The sequence below is a fragment of the Lipotes vexillifer genome, unplaced genomic scaffold, assembly GCF_000442215.2.
Source record: "Lipotes vexillifer unplaced genomic scaffold, Lipotes_vexillifer_v1.1 scaffold259, whole genome shotgun sequence".
NCBI lineage: Eukaryota > Metazoa > Chordata > Mammalia > Artiodactyla > Lipotidae > Lipotes > Lipotes vexillifer.
This window is the reverse complement of record NW_006797031.1, coordinates 872,797-894,373: the sequence shown is the minus strand read 5'-3', so window position 1 is coordinate 894,373 and position 21,577 is coordinate 872,797. Positions and strand designations below refer to the sequence as shown.

The following is a 21,577-nucleotide window of genomic DNA, read 5'->3' as shown; positions in this document are numbered from 1 at the left end:
CCCTATCCTTCTAAATTAATTCTCCAAAGTTGGAGTGTAGTCTTTTCCCCCTTAGGCTATGCATTAACTGTGGCTTTCTCTTCACCATACTTTGTAATGTCTAGGGTACAGTATTTCTACTTCCCACATCTTTGCTCTGCACAGTCACCTTGCCCTTCCTCCTACCACCTAAGGAGAAAAGATGGTCAGACTAACAGGTGAAGTCTACAAGGTGTCTGTGTGTTCTGTGTAGCTTCAGAGTGAGACTGAAATTGCCAGGCACAGATTTAGTCTTGTCATTTTGTTTACACATTGGGGAAAAAGAATTCAGTTTATTAAACGTTTCATGTAACTGCACCCAAGTTTTGCCAAGCTGGGAACTTGGACCTTTTCTGTGTAGTGACATTTTAATTCTAGTTTTCATAACCTGGAGATCAAACTGTTGCTTTTGCATGATGTACATAGTGTCTCGTGACTAGAGTTTGCTTCGTTTTATAGTATCTGTACTCGTATTTTTCAAGAGCTATTTTGTAAATAGATGATGTATTTCTCCCTTGAAAACACAATAAAAAGAAAAAAGCACCCCAAAAAAATGCATCTATAATAATACCTCCCATCCTAGATTGCATTGCTTTGTGACAACCAAACCAGATCATACATGCAGTATATAATAAAGTATTAAGTAAAATTCCAATATAAAATATCATTGGACCTAAAAGAGAGAAGACCCATAATATTGTGTCCAACTCTTTTGATCAAATGGACAGAACGCCTACCATGTTCAAGGGAAAGAGAAGGATGTTGATATCAAGAGCAAACATGCTCAGGCACATATGTCATCTCATTCTATCATCCAATAATCCTTTGAAGGGAGTATTTTCATTCACATACCACAGGTGAGGAAACTGAAACACAGGAGGTTAACCCCCTTGTGCACATTGATCACACCTGGTGAGCAGCTGAGCTTATTCATTCCCAGGCCCGTCTATCCCAGATACTGTGCTCTTTTCTTCCCACTTCCCAGGTCTCAACCCCGGGTCCTGTGGCTGCTGCCCCCAAGAACCTCACAGCCCCTGTGAGAAAAAATTCACAAGCAACTGACTCTTCTGCAAGGCAGAATGAGATGAGTGCTGTAACAGAGGTCTCAACAACACAATGCAGGGGCCTCCAAGGAAGGAGCGATGAATTCTAACCTGGGGGACGAGGACGGATTTTTGCAGAGGAATTTCTATTTGTACTGACTTTAAAGAAACCGGTAGGGAATTCCCTGGTGGTCCAGTGGTTAGGACTTGGTGCTTTCAATGCTGGGGCCTGGGTTCGATCCCTGGGTGGGGAACTGAGATCCCAAAAGCCTGGAGGTGCAGCCAAAATTTTTTTTTAAATAAATATAAACAAAATTCTATTAAGAAAAAAGAGGGACTTCCCTGGTGATCCAGTGGGTAAGACTCCGTGTTCCCAATGCAGGGGGCCTGGATTCAATCCCTGGTTGGGGAACTAGATCCCACATGCATGGTGCAACTAAGAAATCGCATGCTGCAACTAAAAGATCCCACATGCCGCAACTAAGACCCAGTGCAGCCAAAAGTAAAAAATAAATAAAAAATTAAAAAAAGAAAGAAACTGGTAGAAGTGGATAAACAGAGAAGAGAGAAAGACATGACCAGCTGAGGGACCAGCATGAACAAAGGCAAAGAGATAAGAAAGCAGAGTCCATGCAGGAAATGATGAGTACCCTGTAAGAATGCCCTGTAGAGTGGCTTCATGGGGGGAGATGGGGCTGAAAGGCAGGCCAGGACCAGGCCAGGGAAGGCCTTGTGTGCCAGGATAGAGCTGAAATGACACTTTTTAGGCAATGAGAAATCACAGGTGCTTGAGGAAGGATGTCATGCAACCCACCCTGTGTGCCAGGAATAAGCAAGAGAAAAGGCCGAGTGCTCAGGCTACTGTAGAATCATCCAGACAGCAGCTGACCAGGGCCTGGATGGAAGGCAGTGGGCAGACGCAGGAGACGCGACAAAGGGATAATCCCCAGAGCCGCCGACTGGATGTGGGGAGCCCAGCCAGCACTCTGAGCAACCAGTGACAAACCTGTTTATAGTGTCTCTTTACAAAATTGGCTACAATTCTCATCTCCAATTTTCTACTCAAACTACCATTTTTCTGTCTTCACTTTCAGCTAAGAGGATGACTTTCGGGGTGTCTTGTGTACAATAATTAAGATGAAACAACAGTCAAGGCCTTGGAGCCCGAGTCACCCCACGGCGGCACACACAGGACCACAGCCCTCTCCCGGGTGGCACTCAGCTCCAGTACTCCTTTCACTTAAAGTCAAACTCCCACCGACACACATAAAAAATAAATTCCAGTGCTGAGTGCCTCTCAGCTGGTCATGCACTGTGGCTGTTTTCAGGCTTATGTGCTCTTGGGGAAGTGGCTGAGCTCCCCAGCAGTATTTACCCACAACTGTGGTAAATAATACGAGTTCTAAGGAAAACCCTGATAGCAAATACTTGGGAGCTGTAAGGAAGAGGCAAAGCAGTAAGCAGTGATGGAGAGTGTTTGTATAACCCTCCTGCACCCTCTCACCCTGACACACATTGAGCTTTCTCTTTCATGATTGTTTTAGCCTCTTTTTCCCTTCCAACCACCGACCACTCAATTCTTTGAGGGAAAATTAACATTCATTATGCAATTTATCTCTCTCTTTTTAATCCAGAGTGTCTGTCTCCAAGGTCCCTAATAAATAATTAATGTTTGTTCTCCTTTCCCATTCTCCAGAGCATCTATTCTTGAACTGTAAGGTCAACAATTAACACTAATTATGGCTTTTTCTCTCTCCAGTGTTGGTTCTCAGAATCCCAAGTTGCCCTGCTCAGCCTAAGTTACGTGTGTGCACGTGGCTGCTTGTGTGCACACGAAGGTGGGAAAGTACCAAGGAGCAGGCTTCTCCAAGCCCCCCACTTTAGCAAATCAGTAAAACCAAACATTCTTTTTTGGCAATGTCTCTAGTATATGTATTATCATTAATGAGACGATGAAGCATAAATACATACACATACATACATACATGTATTTGGAAATGAGCTGGGGGTGTAGTTAGATGTCAAAATCTTTTTCAGATATATTTGATTCCCTCTGAACTTTTTCCTCCCTATTTCTATCTCCTTGATCTCTCATACCTCTGTCTCTCTGACATACACATGCAAACACACACACACACACACACACACACACACACACACACACACCAAATTTCTCATTAAAAGCCATACCTCTTGGGCTTCCCTGGTGGCGCAGTGGTTGAGAGTCCGCCTGCCGACGCAGGGGACATGGGTTCATGCCCCGGTCCGGGAAGATCCCACATGCCGCAGAGTGGCTGGGCCCGTGAGCCATGGCCGCTGAGCCTGCGCGTCCGGAGCCTGTGCTCCACAACAGGAGAGGCCGGAGCAGTGAGAGGCCCGCGTACCGCAAAAAAAAAAAAAAGCCATTCCTCCATTTCAGATTCACTCAGCTGATCTCCTTGCTGTTACCTCTCCCCTAACTACCTTTCTCTGGTCTGTCATCCTAATTCTCCTCAGCCATTAAAACAGCATTATTTTAACTAGTGTTCCTTTTGACGGACAAGGACAGCTAGGAGAACGATTCTCATCAAAAGTGACTCTAAGAGATTGCAAAAAAAATTCATCAGGGCTGTGCAAAAGCCTATCTTTCTGGCTAGAATCAGATGGGCTAGAATCCCTCCTGTCTCCCTGGTCCAACCCTTGAATTTGCGCTACAGCTGGAAGCAGGGGCTCCTCACGTTTGTCTGTCATCCCCCCCATCGCTGCACGCACTGGGGTCCCGCAGCACATCTCCTGTTCAAATCTGGACATCTCCTCACAGTGGGTGTCAGGCATTAACTCTTTCATGCTCTTGTTCTGTCAAAAGTTCTCCTCTCAGAATTTAAGCAGCACAGTACCTGCAGGGTTTCACCCTTTTAAACATCTTATAATAAATAAAAATATTATTTTCTTCAATGTTTTTTAAATCCTAGATCAACCTTCCCTCCATGATAGCATCTAAGGGTTTTCAAAACTATCTAATTCATTATGAGGCTTAGGCATCAAGCCATCCACTTTGTTTTCCCCCGTCTTGGGGTAAGGAATAGCTCTTTTTCAAGACTTTTCCACACTCTCAGGCAAAACCCTTATTGTTTCTCAGCCTGTGAATCTGTCAATTCAAATACCAGCCGTGGAGAGGAAGAGTCTAGTATTCAGCATCTTCTGAAAGGTAAGATTCTCCCCAACAGAGTCACCTCTACTTCTGCTCTATGTTATTTGACTCACATACATATTATTTCATACCCAGACCTCCAGAAACACACAATTTCTCCCCAAATATACTAATAAGTAGGAAAGAAGATTCATTTCTTGGAGAGCCTGAGAAATGGAGTATCCTCAAGAGTTACTCATGGGCAGCCCTGTGTGCTGTGGTCTGAGAGAAGAAAAGTCGACTCAAATGCCTGTGCTGAGCTGGCCCCGGAAGGAGAACTTGCAGAGATGTCCTGTGGGTTTCGCAGATCATACCGTGCATAACTCACAGTGTAATGAAGTGAGCATTGTCTCCCAGAGTTGTGTACAGTTCAAACGGCACATCCACAAACTAGAAAGCTATCTGGAAAAGACTCTCGGGCTTGTATTCTAAATGGAGGACTGAGGCCAGTTCTGCCTCATCCAAGCTTCCTTTGCTATTTCATTTCCCCCATGGAGAAATAAGCAAAAGCTGAGAGTGTAGCTCATCCTCCACCCACTGCCACTGCTGCTTCTGCTTCAAACCAGGGGTAAAAGACCAATTATGTAAAGACTTTCTCTCACTCCTAAAAATAGTCTTTCATTAATAGAGAAATGTGTGTGGTCTTCCTCACTGCTTATTTTGGGGCAGGCAATGATGAATCCTGCATGAGAGACCTGCTATAGCAACAGGAAACAAGGTCACAGATTGAGGGCTGGAGCCAGAGCTGGGTGGAAGGCACTGGTTTTGCTAGAGACTGCAAAACTAGAAGGAGAGAGGGCACCATCAAACACTTGCCAATCTCAAAATCTGTAAGCAGAGAAATACTTGGGAGCCCAGCATTCTGCGTTACCCCTCTCATCATTCTCCTTGGGTGGACATCCTGACCGTGATGCGAAGGGTTTCAGGGTCAGTTCTGTTCACTCTCACTTGTTGGCTGGAACTGGGCCAGAGCAGCTCTTAATAGGAGCCCACCAGCGAAGGATATGACGATGATGATGAAGATGATAACTATCATTGCTATCTATCTTTATGCCGAACATTGTGCTGAGTGTTTTACATTCATTAATTCACTTCATCCTCATTGCAATGATATGAGGTAAATTCTATTATTATTCTCACTTTTCATCTAGGACAGTGTGGCTCAGAGAGGTTAAGGAACTAGCCCAAGGTGACACAACTAAGTGGTAAAGCTGGGATTTGAACTGTAGAAACCTACATTTTTACCACTATGCATGGTGACATCAATCTAAATAGGGACGTTTCCCAGACTCACAGATACAGAGAACAGACCTGTGGTTGCCAAGGGAAGGCGGGGTTGGGGGTGGAGGACTGGGGGTTTGAGATTAGCAGATGCAAACTATTATATATAGGATGGATAAACAACAAGGTCCTACTGTACAGCACAGAGAACCGTATTTGATATCCTGTGATAAACCATAATGGAAAAGAATATGAAAAAGAATATATATATATTATATATATATATATATATATATATAATATATATATAAAACCAAATCACTTTCCTGTACAGCAGAGATTAACATAACATTGTAAATCAACTAAAACCATAACGGGAAAGAATATGAAAAAGAATATATATATATTATATATATATATATATATATATATAATATATATATAAAACCAAATCACTTTCCTGTACAGCAGAGATTAACATAACATTGTAAATCAACTATACTTCAATAAAATTTAAAAATAATAAAATAAACAGGCACATTTCCATCTGACAATATGTGAGACTTTAGGAAGTTCCTGATTTCATGACTCATAGTCATAAATGACTTCTGTTGCACATCCTTTTTTCCCTCCAATTCCCCTTACTTAGCATTAGACACCCTTTTGTGGGTAACACTGAAAATGATTTGCAACTTTTAGAGATACGGGGAGAAGCTGAAACCCAGCAGAAACAGTTTGGAAGAACCAAACTCCTAAGACAGATTATCAAGCCAGATAGGCCTGTTTACAGGGTAGCTCTCCAGACCAAAAATATCCTTCCTAATACGGCTGAAAATGTTACAATTTCACTTCATTCTCCTATTAAAGTCTCACTAATAATAGATACACTTTGAATTCTGAAGTAGTCTCTTAAAAAGCTGATACTTCTGAGAAGCTGACAATCATTCACACTTCAGTAAAAATGTATTGAATCAGATGGCTGTCCTCTTGCAACCTAGCTGGGAACAGCTGCCCTGAGGGACTAAAAATTCTGATGGGATGCGAACAGAGGTGGATAATTTGGGAGTAAGAAGAGTCTTAAGGGTTGAAACATACCTGCCTGTTGGGGTACCCTGGAGGGCTTGTATGAACAGAAGAATATTAGCTATATGGAAAAAGAGGCACACAGAGAAAAGAACATAAAGGGAAATGGTAAAGTGACAAAGACAAACTAGAGCTATTTCAGAATTGCCCCATGGCAAGCTTTATATCCAGGAAAGGGAAAGAAAACTTTTATTCCTCGTCTTCTCTGCTCCTAGTAACTAAACGACCTTAGGCTAATGCAAATCTTTCTCATTTCCAAGCTTTTGAACACACAGTTCCCTTTGCCTGGAGCATAATTCCTCATCTCCTCCTATCCCCTAACATCTTTTTTTAAATTGTGGTAAAATACACATAACATAAAATTTGCCATCTTAACAATTTTTAAGTGTATGGTTCAGTAGTGTTGAGTAGATTCATGTTGCTGTGTAACCAGTCTCCAGAACTCTTTCATCTTGCAAAACTGAAAATCTATATCCATTAAATAACTCCCCATTGCAATGGGACTACCCATATAAGCACAGAATACCTGCTTCAGGCCTTAGAATAGAGGAAACTTACCTGTTCCCTTAATTTTCTCAAAGACCTTAACAAAAAATTCTTACATCTCTTTGAGCTTAACACTCCCCATTTGTTTGTAAGAAAATGGATATAACACTACTCTGAAAATACCAGATACCCTCGGAATTGAGTTCAAAGAGCAATTTATTTTTTATTTTTATTTTTTTTTAATTTAGATATCTAGAAGACCCTCAAACAAGCACATGCACACACACACACACACACACACACACACACACACACACACACACACACACGAGAGAACAGGAGAGAGAGATTCTTCCAACAGTCTTTCAGGGGATCACAACTCAACACCTCTCTACACTTCACTTTTCCCTTGGATTTTTTTTTAATTTTTTAAATTTAATTTGTTTTTTTTTATACAGCAGGTTCTTATTAGTCATCAGTTTTATACACATCAGTGTATACATGTCAATCCCAATCGCAGAATTCATCACACCACCACCACCGCCCCCCCGGACGCTTTCCCCGCTTGGGGTCCATATGTTTGTTCTCTACATCTCTGTCTCAATTTCTGCCCTGCAAACCGGTTCATCTGTACCATTTTTGTAGGTTCCACATATATGTGTTAATATACGATAATTGTTTTTCTCTTTCTGACTTACTTCACTCTGTATGACAGTCTCTAGGTCCATCCACGTCTCTACAAAGGACCCAATTTCGTTCCTTTTTACGGCTGAGTAATATTCCATTGTATATATGTACCACTTCTTCTTTATCCATTCGTCTGTCGATGAGGATTTAGGTTGCTTCCATGACCTGGCTATTATAAATAGTGCTGCAATGAACACTGGGGTGCATGTGTCTTTTTGAATTATGGTTTTCTCTGGGTATATGCCCAGTAGTGGGATTGCTGGGTCATATGGTAATTCTATTTTTAGTTTTGTAAGGAACCTCCATACTGTTCTCCATAGTGGCTGTATCAATTTGCATTCCCACCAACAGTGCAAGAGGGTTCCCTTTTCTCCACACCCTCTCCAGCATTTGTTGTTTGTAGATTTTCTGATGATGCCCATTCTAACTGGTGTGAGGTGATACCTCATGGTAGTTTTGATTTGCATTTCTCTAATAATTAGTGATGTTGAACAGCTTTTCATGTGCTTCTTGGCCATCTGTATCTTCTTTGGAGAAATGTCTATTTAGGTCTTCTGCCCACTTTTGGATTGGGTTGTTTGTTTTTTTAATATTGAGCTGCATGAGCTGTTTATATATTTTGGAGATTAATCTTTTGTCCGCTGATTCGTTTGCAAATATTTTCTCCCATTATGAGGCTTGTCTTTTCATCTTGTTTATGGTTTCCTTTACTGTGCAAAAGCTTTTAAGTTTCATTAGGTCCTCCTTGTCTTGTTCCTGATCTTAGAGGAAATGCTTTCAGTTTTTCAGCATTCAGAATGATGTTTGCTGTGGGTTTATTATATACGGCCTTTATTATGTTGAGGTAGGTTCCCTCTATGCCCACTTTCTGGAAAGTTTTTATCATAAATGGGTGTTGAATTTTGTCAAAAGCTTTTTCTGCATCTATTGAGATCACTATATGGTTTTTCTTCTTCAATTTGTTAATATGGTGCATCACATTGATTGACTTGCATATACTGAAGAATCCTTGCATCCCTGGGATAAATCCCACTTGATCATGGTGTATGATCCTTTTAATGTGTTGTTGGATTCTGTTTGCTAGTATTTTGTTCAGGATTTTTGCATCTATATTCATCAGTGATATTGTTCTGTAATGTTCTTTTTTGGTAGTATCTTTGTCTGGTTTTCGTATCAGGGTAATGGTGGCCTCATAGAATGAGTTTGGGAGTGTTCCTTCCTCTGCAGTTTTTTGAAAGAGTTTGAGAAGGATGGGTGTTAGCTCTTCTCTAAATGTTTGATAGAATTCACCTGTGAAGCTATCTGGTCCTGGACTTTTGTTTCTTGGAAGATTTTTAATCACAGTTTCAATTTCATTACTTATGATTGGTGTGTTCATATTTTCTATTTCTTCCTGGTTCAGTCTTGGAAGGTTATACCTTTCTAAGAATTTGTCCATTTCTTCCAGGTTGTCCATTTTATTGGCATAGAGTTGCTTGTAGCAGTCTCTTAGGATGCTTTGTATTTCTGTGGTGTCTGTTGTAACTTCTCTTTTTTCATTTCTAATTTTATTGATTTGAGTCCTCTCCTTTCTCTTGATGAGTCTGGCCAATGGTTTATCAATTTTGTTTATGTTCTCAAAAAACCAGCTTTTAGTTTTATTGATCTTTGCTATAGTTTTCTTTGTTTCTATTTCATTTATTTCTGCTCTGATCTTTATGATTTCTTTCCTTCTGCTAACTTTGGGTTTTGTTTGTTCTTCTTTCTCTGGTTCCTTCAGGTGTAAGTTTAGATTGTTTACTTGAGATTTTTCTTGTTTCTTGAGGTAGGCTTGTATAGCTGTAAACTTCCCTCTAAGCACTGCTTTTGCTGCATCCCATAGGTTTTGGATCTTCGTGTTTTCATTGTCATTTGTCTCTAGGTAATTTTTTATTTCCTCTTTGATTTCTTTAGTGATCTTTGGTTATTTAGTAACGTATTGTTTAGCCTCCACGTGTTTGTGTTTTTCCATTTTTTTCCCCTGTAATTGATTTCTAATCTCATAGCGTTGTGGTCAGAAAAGATGCTTGATATGATTTCAATTTTCTTAAATTTATTGAGGCTTGATTTGTGATCCAAGATGTGATCTATCCTGGAGAATGTTCTGTGTGCACTTGAGAAGAAAGTGTAATCTGCTGTTTTGGGATGGAATGTCCTATAATTATCAATTAAATCTATCTGGTCTATTGTGTCATTTAAAGCTTCTGTTTCCTTATTTATTTTCATTTTGGATGATGTGTCCATTGGTGTAAGTGAGGTGTTAAAGTCCCCCACTATTATTGTGTTACCGTCTATTTCCTCTTTTATAGCTGTTAGCAGTTGCCTTATGTATTGAGGTGCTCCTATGTTGGGTGCATATATATTTATAATTGTTATATCTTCTTCTTGGATTGATCCCTTTATCATTATGTAGTGTCCTTCCTTGTCTCTTGTAACATTCTTTATTTTAAAGTCTATTTTATCTGATATGAGTATTGCTACTCCAGCTTTCCTTTGATTTCCATTTGCATGGAATATCTTTTTCCATCCTCTCACTTTCATTCTGTATGTGTCCCTAGGTCTGAAGTGGGTCTCTTGGAGACAGCATATATATGGGTCTTGCTTTTGTATCCATTCAGCAAGCCTGTGTCTTTTGGTTGGAGCATTTAATCCATTCACGTTTAAGGTAATTATCCCTATGTATGTTCCTATGACCATTTTCTTAATTGTTTTGGGTTTGCTTTTGTAGGTCCTTTTCTTCTCTTGTGTTTCCCACTTAGAGAAGTTCCTTTAGCATCTGTTGTAGAGCTGGTTTGGTGGTACTGAATTCCCTTAGCTTTTGCTTGTCTGTAAAGCTTTTGATTTCTCCATCGAATCTGAATGAGATCCTTGCCAGGTAGAGTAATCTTGGTTGTAGCTTCTTCCCTTTCATCACTTTAAGTGTATCATGCCACTCCCTTCTGGCTTGTAGAATTTCTGCTGAGAAATCAGCTATTAACCTTATGGGAGTTACCTTGTATGTGATTTGTTGTTTTTTCCTTGCTGCTTTCAATAATTCTTCTTTGCCTTTAATTTTTGCCAATTTCATTATTATGTGTCTCGGCATGTTTCTCCTTGGGTTTATCCTGTATGGGACTCTGAGCTTCCTGGCCTTGGATGGCTATTTCCTTTCCCATGTTAGGGAAGTTTTCGACTGTAATCTCTTCAAATATTTTCTCGGATCCTTTCTCTCTCTCTTCTCCTTCTGGGACCCCTATAATGCGAATGTTGTTGTGTTTAGTGTTGCCCCAGAGGTCTCTTAGGCTGTCTTCATTTCTTTTCATTGTTTTTTCTTTATTCGTTCCGCAGCAGTGAATTCCACCATTCTGTCTTCCAGGTCACTTACCCGTTCTTCTGCCTCAGTTATTCTGCTATTGATTCCTTCTAGTGTAGTTTTCATTTCAGTTATTGTATTGTTCATCTCTGTTTGTTTGTTCTTGAATTCTTCTAGGTCTTTGTTAACCATTTCTTGCATCTTCTCGATCTTTGCCTCCATTCTTTTTCTGAGGTCCTGGATCATCTTCACTATCATTATTTTGAATTCTTTTTCTGGAAGGTTACCTATCTCCACTTCATTTAGTTGTTTTTCTGGGGTTTTATCTTGTTCCTTCATCTGGTACATAACCCTCTGCCTTTTCATCTTGTCTATCTTTCTGTGAATGTGGTTTTTGTTCTATAGGCTGCAGGATTGTAGTTCTTCTTCAAAGAGCAGTTTAAAATACCTCTTCATTGGAATCTATAGAGCTTTTACAACTTTTTGTTTTCTTTTTGGTCTTTTGTTCTTAAGGAATATTTTCAGTAGGTAGTCTGTGAGAACTGTTTCACATTAGATGTTTTTTTTTGTTTTTTGTTTTTGTTTTGTAGTACATGGGCCTCTCACTGTTGTGGCCTCTCCCGTTGCGGAGCACAGGCTCCGGACGCACAGGATCAGTGGCCATGGCTCACGGGCCCAGCCACTCCGCAGCATGTGGGATCTTCCCGGACCGGGGCACAAACCCGTGTGCTCTGCATCGGCAGGCGGACTCTCAACCACTGTGCCACCAGGGCAGCCCTAGATGTATTTTTGATGTATTTGTGGGAGGAGGTAAGCTCCACCTCCTTCTATTCTGCAATCTTGATCTCCGCCCCAAGGAATATTTTCAGATAAAAATGATAGAAGTTTTAAAAATTATATAGATGGCAGACCTTGGGTATTTGTGGACTTGAAAGCCAGTTTTGACTATTTGCAAATGCCTTCAGAAGTCAGAGACACATACAGTTTGTCATTTTACGGAGGCAGAAGTCAAATCATAGATATGGCGAGGCTGGGAGACAGAAGACCATCACTAAGCTAGTGAATACACCCAGCCAACCTCAGCGTTGTGGCCTGTATTCACTCTAACATGTGCAAGAGCTCTTGTGAAGTTATTTTTTAAAAAGAAGAACAGGGCTTCCCTGGTGGCGCAGTGGTTGAGAGTCCGCCTGCCGATGCAGGGGACACGGGTTCGTGCCCCGGTCCGGGAAGATCCCACATGCCGCGGAAGGGCTGGGCCCGTGAGCCATGGCCGCTGAGCCTGCGCGTCCGGAGCCTGTGCTCCGCGGCGGGAGAGGCCACAGCAGTGAGAGGGCGGCGGACCGCAAAAAAAAAAAAAAAAAAAAAAAAAAAAAGAAGAACATTGATTTTTAAAACATTTTTTATTGGAGTATAGTTGATTTACAATGTTGTGTTAGTTTCACATATACAGCAAAGTGAATTAGTTATACATATACATATATCCACTCTTTTTTTAGATTCTTTTCCCATGTAGGCCATTACAAAGTATTGAGTAGAGTTCCCTATGCTATACAGTAGGTTCTTATTAGTTATCTATTTTACATATAGTAGTGTGTATATGTCAATCCCAACCTCCCAATTTATCTCTCCCCCCCACCATGTCCTGGTAACCATTACATTTGTTTCCACATCTATGACTCTACTTCTGTTTTTGTTTTTTGTTTTTTTTAAGATTCTTTTCCCATGTAGACCACTATAGAGTACTGAGTAGAGTTCCCTGTGCTATAGAGCAGGTTATTGTTACTATTTTATATATAGTAGTATGTATATGTCAGCCCCAATCTCACAATTTATCCCTACTCCCCACCCCCATCCCCTGGTTCTTTTTTTAATGGCCCTATAAAGTAGGCCAATTGCTGGGACTGGTGATGGAATTAAGAGAAAATGAAGTGGTCTAACAATTTGATGATTCTCTGCCAAAAAATCGTTTTATAAATTACTCTAATCCTTTATCTATCAACTCATTAAGAGTCTGAAGAACTCTCCCTCCTTTTTCATTTCTACTTTAGTTTTACTGGTCATATGAATACACGCTAGGGGTATTCACAAATCTAAGGACTCTTGAAACTCTCAGGATGTGTCCCTCCTAAAGCCAGGATCCACTGTCCATTTAGTGTATGATATGCAAGAGGGATCAGGACCTTGCTCAAGCAGTGAAGTCGTGCTTAGCACAACGAATTTTTTTTTTTTTTTTTTGTGGTACGCAGGCCTCTCACTGTTGCAGCCTCTCCCGTTGTGGAGCACAGGCTCCGGACGCACAGGCTCAGCAGCCATGGCTCACGGGCCCAGCCGCTCCGCGGCATGTGGGATCTTCCTGGACCGGGGCACGAACCCACGTCCCCTGCATCGGCAGGTAGACTCTCAACCACTGCACCACCAGGGAAGCCCAGCACAATGCATTTAAAGCTGGTATGGATTTCAATATGTCTGTGTGTGTATATATCAGCTATATTTCTCAACTATAATAAAGTTGAGAATATTAAGTTTTGTTCTGTCAGAGTGATCAAAAAATAACTTTTATTAACTAGTAATCCATAAATACTGTCTTCTGTTTCATCACTCTTCAGACATTTGTGTTATCTTCTCATCAAAAAGACCATAAAGAAGCATGAGGCTTTTCTTAAGGATATTTTTCCTCCTGCTTTCTCTCTTGCTTCTTTCACACATCTCCCTGTGGCCTAAGGATTTACATTTGCTGTTGTCTTCATTCCTAGCAATTACTCATTTGAAAATTAATGAAGACACCAGCATCAGAACATGTCCAATAGAAAGAATTAGTGTGTCTGTTTTACAGAGCACATAAAGATTGCTCATTCATTCATTCAGCAAACACTAGTTGACCATCTACTAATGCCAAATAATGTGCTGGGCATAAGGATACAGTTGAGAGATAAAGTCCATGCCTTAAAGTCATCCACAGTAGTGGAGTGTGCTGAGAGCTATGGATGAGCACAGGCTAACTCAGCCCAGAGTTTAGGAAGGCTTTTGGAAGGAGAGGACACCTAAGCTGAGTTTCTAAGGATATATGTAGGAACTAGCCAAGTAGAAAAGAGGAAAGAATGCTCTAGGGAAAAGGAGCATATGAAGGTTAGAGAACATGGTGGCATGGGAGAAATGTAAGCAGCCTGTAATGCCTGGACCCCAAGGTACATGTAGGGGAGGAAGTAGTGAGAAATACAGCTGGTGGGGTAGGCAGCAGCCAGATCATGAAGGCCCATAAACAGCAACTAAGGAATTTATCCTAAAGATTGTGAGATCCTGTTTACACAGAAATTGACATAACCAGATTTTTATTTTAGAGAAATGACTCTCCCAGCTATGTAGAGAATGGATTGAAGGGGGTAAGACCAGAGGCTGGGAGACCAGATATCTGCATTTGTTTGAGAGCAAGTGACCAAGAACAATATTTTCTGCAGAATATTGAATTGAATTGGTTGGCTGCTTTGTATGTAGCTCTACCTTCAGCCTCTTTTTTGAATTCCCTTCTTCCATACCATCTTCCACCACAGGTATCCTTATTAATCTTATGATGTATATCGATTGGAGGGTTTCTCGTGTAGTTGATATTTTATTGCTACACAACTCGAATTTCAATTCCGTCATCTAGCTTTCCTTCCATTTGGGCCTTGGTAAACTGCCATGTACCTTTGGACCTCTCCATAAAAAATAATTTACGAACTTTTGAGAGAAGTTGGTGTTCCCAAAGCTAGATCCTTGAGACTGAGCAAGCCTTGGTCTAAGAAGATATAAGTAAGTAAAAGAAGTTATTCCAAATTGGAAGAAAAATATTGTCCTTGTATTTACTAGGCATTTCCATATTTAAATTCAGACTGACTCATATCTTCTAGATCTACTTGGCTCCTTTAATAGAGCTCCCTGGGGTATGTCTTTAGGCTGGAGACTTTCTCAGGTCTTAAGCAACTGTTTGATATGCCCATCTCACCCTCCTCCTCAACCAGGAAGATTTAAAGTGAAAATGTGTAGCATAAACAAGGTCTTAAATCTTGTTCCAATAATTTGATGATGACAATACCAAAAGGCCATCTTGGGTCTTGATCTCCTGCATTAAACAAACAGACTCAAGATTTATTATAACATGAGGAAAGCTCTACAGGTCATAGGCATCTTGAGTCTTATTATATAAAGTAAAGAAGGAAAGATCAGCAGGGCTATGTAAAAGGGACCAGAATTATCCTTCCTTTTATGGTTATTTTCTACTGGGAAGAATTTTTTTTTAACAACCTGGAATTTGCATTTTCCATTTTTGACCAAAAGTAAAAAAACCATGAAGGTACAGAGGCTGACTTTTAGGCCTTCTCCCATTGGCTTCTGCTGCAAGTCCACATGCAAAGCTGTGAGAAGGCAAAGGTACTTTCTGAGATCTGTTTGGCAATGGATACATCCCCTCCTCAATGATGAACTACTGCAAGTTATGGGGGGAAGTTCCATGAGTGCACACTAGTGGTCAAAAGGTACTCATGGCTCAGAAATGGTAGGTGTGGAAAAAGACCCTACACATAATTTAGAGGCTCCTGCCAGCACTTTCAATAGCTCCTGCCCTTGTACCTACCAAATGTTAGGCCACTTTGGCGCCTGCAGGTCTGATGTTCTCTCACAAGCCCTGACACGCATCTAGGAAGGAATCAGGTGGTCCACTGATAAGGTGACTTTCTGGAGTTCAGTCTCTATTTTGATATCAGATGAGCATCCTATACCAAGGGAAATAAATATTCTGAAACAATGGGAATAAATATGACTATGTTTCATTTTTATTTAAAACAATAAACAACTTGGGAATTAAACATGGCCAACATAGGATGAAATAGAAGGAAATTTTAAGGCACCCATATTCCATGCTAGCATCAGATGCTCTTTCCTGCTTTTCAAGTTTTGAGTGCTTGCTGAAGGATCCCATGATTTGAAGAAGGCAGAAGAGGTTTGGGATGAGACCCCATCTAGTAAGGGTCATCTCTGAAACTGCCTGATTATCTGGTGGGAATGCTATCTCCTTGCTAAAAGCCTGTGGCTAGATTAATGCTAGCGTTTGAAAATCTACTCAGGCCTGATGGTGGGCGGCCAGGGAAAGAATGTGTTTTCTGTTTATCTCTTTCGTGGCAGAAATGTTCATCACAGAAAGACTCTGAGCTCCCAGTTTCAGGCAGGCCTGGAAGTTGTGTTGTCTGTAGTCCGTGAATGTACACACCAGCTCCGGAATAATGGGAAAGAACTAGGCCTGTGTTCACAGCCAGTTGCCTTCGTTGGTTGATGGGTCAGTTTCTTCAACTTGAGAAGAGGGGTAGATTCTGCCACATGGTTCAGGGAGAAAGTTTTACCACCCCCATTGCTTTATCTCCCAGGAATGCAGTTTGAGTTGTGTCTCCTCCTTGACAGCTCGGACCTCAGTAAATTACCAGGGTCTTGACCCACGAAATGGAGAAGTCTTAAGCAATTTTTCAGTCTCCTATCTAAAAATGTGTTTACATTTCTTGAACTCTGGCTGACTGATTCATTCTCCTGGTGTTGCAAGAACTTTCCTTATGCATTAGAATTTATAAGTTTCATTTCTAAGAGACCCATGGTTCCTTCCAAGCCACAGTGAAGTGAACCTCATCGCAACACAATTCTGTTGGGCTGGATTTGTGCAGAGGATGGATCCGAGCCAAGCAGCTGTGATGTGGCAAGACCAAGTGAGGTTAACAGAAGGCAGTGTGAGGTGGAGGAGAGAGCAGGAGAGGCTAAGTCAGGAGGTCTGGGTTCAGGTTCTGGGCTTGTGCTCTTTCAAGGTATGGCCTTGAGTCAGTCACATGAAGTCACTCTCTGGGCCTCAGTTTCCCCAGCTGTCTTAAATAAGAAATGTTTTAAATCTGTGCAGAAGCCATTTTCAAACAAGATAGATGAGAACAGCTGAGAAACAACAGAAAAAGGAAGGTCAGCCCACAAGGAATGAATAGAGGCTTTAGGTCAAAGAGGCAGAGATGCAGAATCACATATGGCCAGACTCTTAACAGAGCTACTTAGGAGTAGCAAGTATGTAAAGAACTTTTTGTTGGACACTGGTCCCACACAAGAGACTAAAATCCTTGTCAGGGGAGCCATGCACTTAGCTAAATCTGTCCCTCAAATAAACATTCCTTTATAAACATTAAATTTACTTTCTTAGGGGAAAAAATGGAAAACAAAATCAATCCTATCCCTTTGCAGCATGAGGTTTGAGTGAGGCAGTCCTGGACTCAAATCCTTACTCAAAACCTCACTAGTTGTACAGCCTCGGGTGGGTTACTTTATCTTTCGAGCCTCAGCTTCCAGACCTATAGAGAGTATGATAACACAATAACACAATAACACAATAACACAACCATGGAGCAGAGTCATGCAGATCACACGCCAGCCACATATCGGTGTCTGTGTAGTGCCTGCTTCAGGGTGAGCGCCATGATTTCCATTAGTCCCCTCCCATCAGCCCCCTTTTGGCCTCTGCCTTTGTTTGCTTCACGTTTCACTTCTCCTGCTGCCCTTCCACTACATGAGGGAAAAGGGAAGTCTCTGATCTCTCTATCTGGAAGGTTGCAGAAGCATTTTCCTACCTCAGTGAAGTAGGATCATACAAAATTTATATTCAACAGGATCAGCAGATCTTTTTCCATCAATATTTCCTTCTTAATTTCAGCTTTATCTGAATTTTAGTAGCACAAAGAATGTACTTTTGTTCTTTTAAAGAGCAGCCAAAACAAGAAAAGAGAAATTTGAATATAAAGTCTCAACACTATATATAAGGTGCATTTAGACTGTGCCTGTAGAGGTTACATGTGTTATTTGGTGAGTAAATACGAATGCCATAGGCATGTGTGTGTTTCCAATCTTACACATACGAGCTAGGTGTGTACGGGTATGGTATATATAAAAATTCATGAGACCTAGGTCTGACAACCTTGACCCTTTTCTCTCTGATTTTCATCATAGCAAACACTGAATCCAGAACTGATCTTCACATGAATCTTAATGAAACCTCACCTTTGACCCAAAAGCCAGAGAAGCAGGTACAGTACTGACTCTGCATGAGCATGATACTGGACTTTGGGGTTGTTGTCCCTACTTGCTGTGTGACCTTGGGTGAGATTCTTCACCTCTCTGGGCCTCATTTGCCTCATCAATTAAATGAGACAAGTAGACTATAAAATCACAAATGTTCCTTAACTCATAGACTTGGAATGTCTTAACTCAACTTGGACTGTTTTGTCTGGCTCTTCGCGTGCGCAAATAAGCTGAATAGGCCTTTCCCTGACTTCTGCACAGTCAAAAAGGGAACAAGGAAACACAGAAAGGCATCCTCCATCGAGGCAGTAGGCACTAAGACTTTGTGCCAATGGGCCCATTTTTCTACTCCAATTCTCATTCCTAATAGGGAGAAAAAAATAGCAATCAAGAAAAAAATGTAAGGATACTGTGAAGAAAGGGAAAAAATGCTTCATCTGAATAGATTAAGTATACCGGGCTTCCCTGATGGCGCAGTGGTTGAGAATCTGCCTGCTAATGCAGGGAACATGGGTTCGAGCCCTGGTCTGGGAAGATCCCATGTGCCGCGGAGCAACTAGGCCCGTGAGCCACAACTACTGAGCCTGCACATCTGGAGCCTGTGCTCCGCAACAAGAGAGGCCATGATAGTGAGAGGCCCATGCACCGTGATGAAGAGTGGCCCCCACTTGCCACAACTAGAGAAAGCCCTCGCACAGAAACAGACCCAACATAGCCATAAATTAATAAATTAATTTTAAAAAAAAGAATATGTAACAAAGTTGATTTAACATTTGCCCATGTCAGATATGTAAAAGGAGCCCAATTTAAATATATATATATATATATATATATATATATATATATATTAGTGGTTCAAGGACGTATGTTCGCAAATATTTATAAATTTGTTCCTTCAGTTGAAGCTTTGAGGCTGGCACTGTCTTCAGATTCACTCTAGAGAGACAACTCAGGGGAATTCCTAGAGCTTCCCGGGTCTCAGAGAAGATGGGGCAGAAGCCCCACAGCCCAGGGCTCTCTCAGGTCTCCCCCTACTGGGCAATAGCTGGGTGGTGGGACTGGGGGTGGCACCGGCATGGTCTCTGTTTCTCCCTTATCTCCAACTTCCTTTCTCCTCTTCCCTCACACTCACTAAAAAAACAGTAATAATAAAGGTAACTTTGTTTTCCTGTGTGTGCCTAGCCGCTTCTGAGGAAGAACCTGAGCTCTCCCTGTTAGGACCCTGGGCCTGCGTCAGGCCTCCCCTGCGCTGAAACACAGCCCAGTCGACCCTTACTGCTACTGAGGAACCACAGAACCAACATTTGCATGTTTTTGTTTTTGTTTTACGTGCCTGCTTTGAAGACACCCTTTATAAGGGATCTAGAAGGTTTTCTTTTTCAAGAGAGTCTGTGACTGAGGAAAATGTGCTGTCGTTCGATAATTCCACAACTGCAAAGGCCTTGCAAATACCTCATATACCCTAAACTCTCCAAATTCACACGGCCCCGTGGTTGTATTCCAGGAGACCTCATATCACCTGCAATAAAAGAGTGGCTCAGGGCTTCCCTGGTGGCCCAGTGGTTGAGAGTCCGCCTGCCGGTGCAGGTGACGCGGGTTCGTGCCCCGGTCCGGGAAGATCCCACATGCCGCGGAGCGGCTGGGCCCGTGAGCCATGGCCGCTGAGCCTGCGCGTCCGGAGCCTGTGCTCCGCAACGGGAGAGGCCACAACAGTGAGAGGCCCGCGTACCGGGAAAAAAAAAAAAAAAAAAAAAGAGTGGCTCAGTCATGTCAAATTAAGTCCTAGACTGAATTATGAACCTTGTAGTCAGAAAGAGGAACAGCAGACTGAGGGTCTTCAGCTCTAATCCTGGCTTTCCCCTGCGCAGCCGTGGCAAACCAGCTCCCTCAGGGCATTGCCTGTGCCTCCCTTGTGAAAGAAGGGGGGCTGTTCCCACCAGTTGGTTTATTCAAGTCGCAGTAGTCTTATTTCCTTTATTAGTAGCCCCCAAAGCAAAACCATCTGAGGAAAAGTATAGGAAGCCCCACCAGCCCCCAAACACAGAGAAAGGGGGGTGGGGTCCGGGAGGGGGCGGTGTCCCCCCGCCTCCCCTCCCCCTTACTTCTTGAGGCTAACAGCTCTTCATTAGATTAATCACTGACTTCAGTTTTCCCTACTTCCTCAACCTATTCCATGTAAATGACTAATTTCATGTTTACTGTAAATCATCTGGAAGGATTTAGAAACAAATTTCTGCCCAGCAGATTTCGGTTACGTACCCTGATGGGCCACTGGCACACTCAGTGGATTCCTTCCATTGTCGCCCTCCCACTCTAAAGCAGGCTAGGATATCACACAAAACTGATCTTTATCAGCATCAGCAGTTTCTGCTCTTCTTTCCTTTCCATTAATGCCCCACCCCCGCCACGCCCGACTCACCCCCTCCCTCCCTTCACTGGGGTCTGACCATATTAGGAGTTCGGTCACACAAAATACCTTTACTTTTTTGTCAGTGTGCTAGCTGCGAGGGAAAAAACAAAAACAAAAAACCCAAAGGTGGGATATGTTGTTATCACCATGCTTTATCGAGAAGTCACATACCTCGATTTGGAAACCCATTTCTGACAGGCGAGTGAGAGAGAAAGCCAGACAGCGCTTTGCAGACGTGACTGGCTTCCGGGATTTACCGGGTTCTGGAGGCCGCCTCTGGTGCCCCCTACTGGTTGGATTTTAAAACCTCCGCTGTGCGCTTCCGAAGCGGAGGTCTGCGCTGCGGGCGTGATCAGGGAGGAGGAGGAGGACTCCCGCCCCCCCACCCCCACCCCCCGACACAGGATGGCAGACCGTGGGACTCGCGCCTGAGGCACCTCTTCCGCACCTGGCCGAGAATCAGGGCCTCGGCGGTAAATCCATAAATAGAAATGCGTAGTCACTGACATCAACAACTTCCTAGGAGTTGGAGGAGGGGGAAGAAACCTACAAGGGGAAATGTGGAGATGAAAAGAGAAAGAAAAAAAGAAAAAGGAGACAAACAGACATGTCTCAACTCCAAGCTCCCATTTCCTCTTTCAAATGAACTGCCTCCCTACTGTGAACAGAATCAAGTATTTATGAAGGCATTTTTTGCATATTAATAGCAGCATGTGGAGCATTGCCAGTTCTGAACTCCTAAAGGTATGGTGCCCTTTTTTTTAATGCAGGTCCTTCAAACTCCTCACAGAATTTGGTATTCTCCTTCACATATATTTTCTTTTCTGCCTTGTGGCTCCTCTTAAGGAGTTTCATTTGATTAAGGGAAATTAGTTCCGGGGATACAGTCAGAGACCGAGCACTGCTCTTAACCTCGGTGGCTGACATCAATCGCTAGAGAAGCCTTTCCTTTTCCCCAGGGCCTCTCTATGTAGATAGAGGTGAAAGGTTGGGTGAAGTGACCAGCACCTAAAAAGTGTATTAAAATTGTAAATGAAAATTCTAGCAGGAAGTGTTAACATATCTATCCTGAGCGGGGG

General features: G+C 42.1%; 1 protein-coding gene across 1 annotated transcript in view; it reads left to right on the top strand.

Moving 5' to 3' along the window:
* The window catches only part of KIAA2012 (KIAA2012 ortholog), a 120,034-nt gene that overhangs the window by 43,968 nt on the left and 54,489 nt on the right, over positions 1–21,577 (top strand). The window contains 2 exon segments of the mRNA XM_007469183.1: positions 4,180–4,248; positions 18,017–18,093. Of these exon segments, the coding sequence (XP_007469245.1) occupies positions 4,180–4,248; positions 18,017–18,093 (146 nt within the window).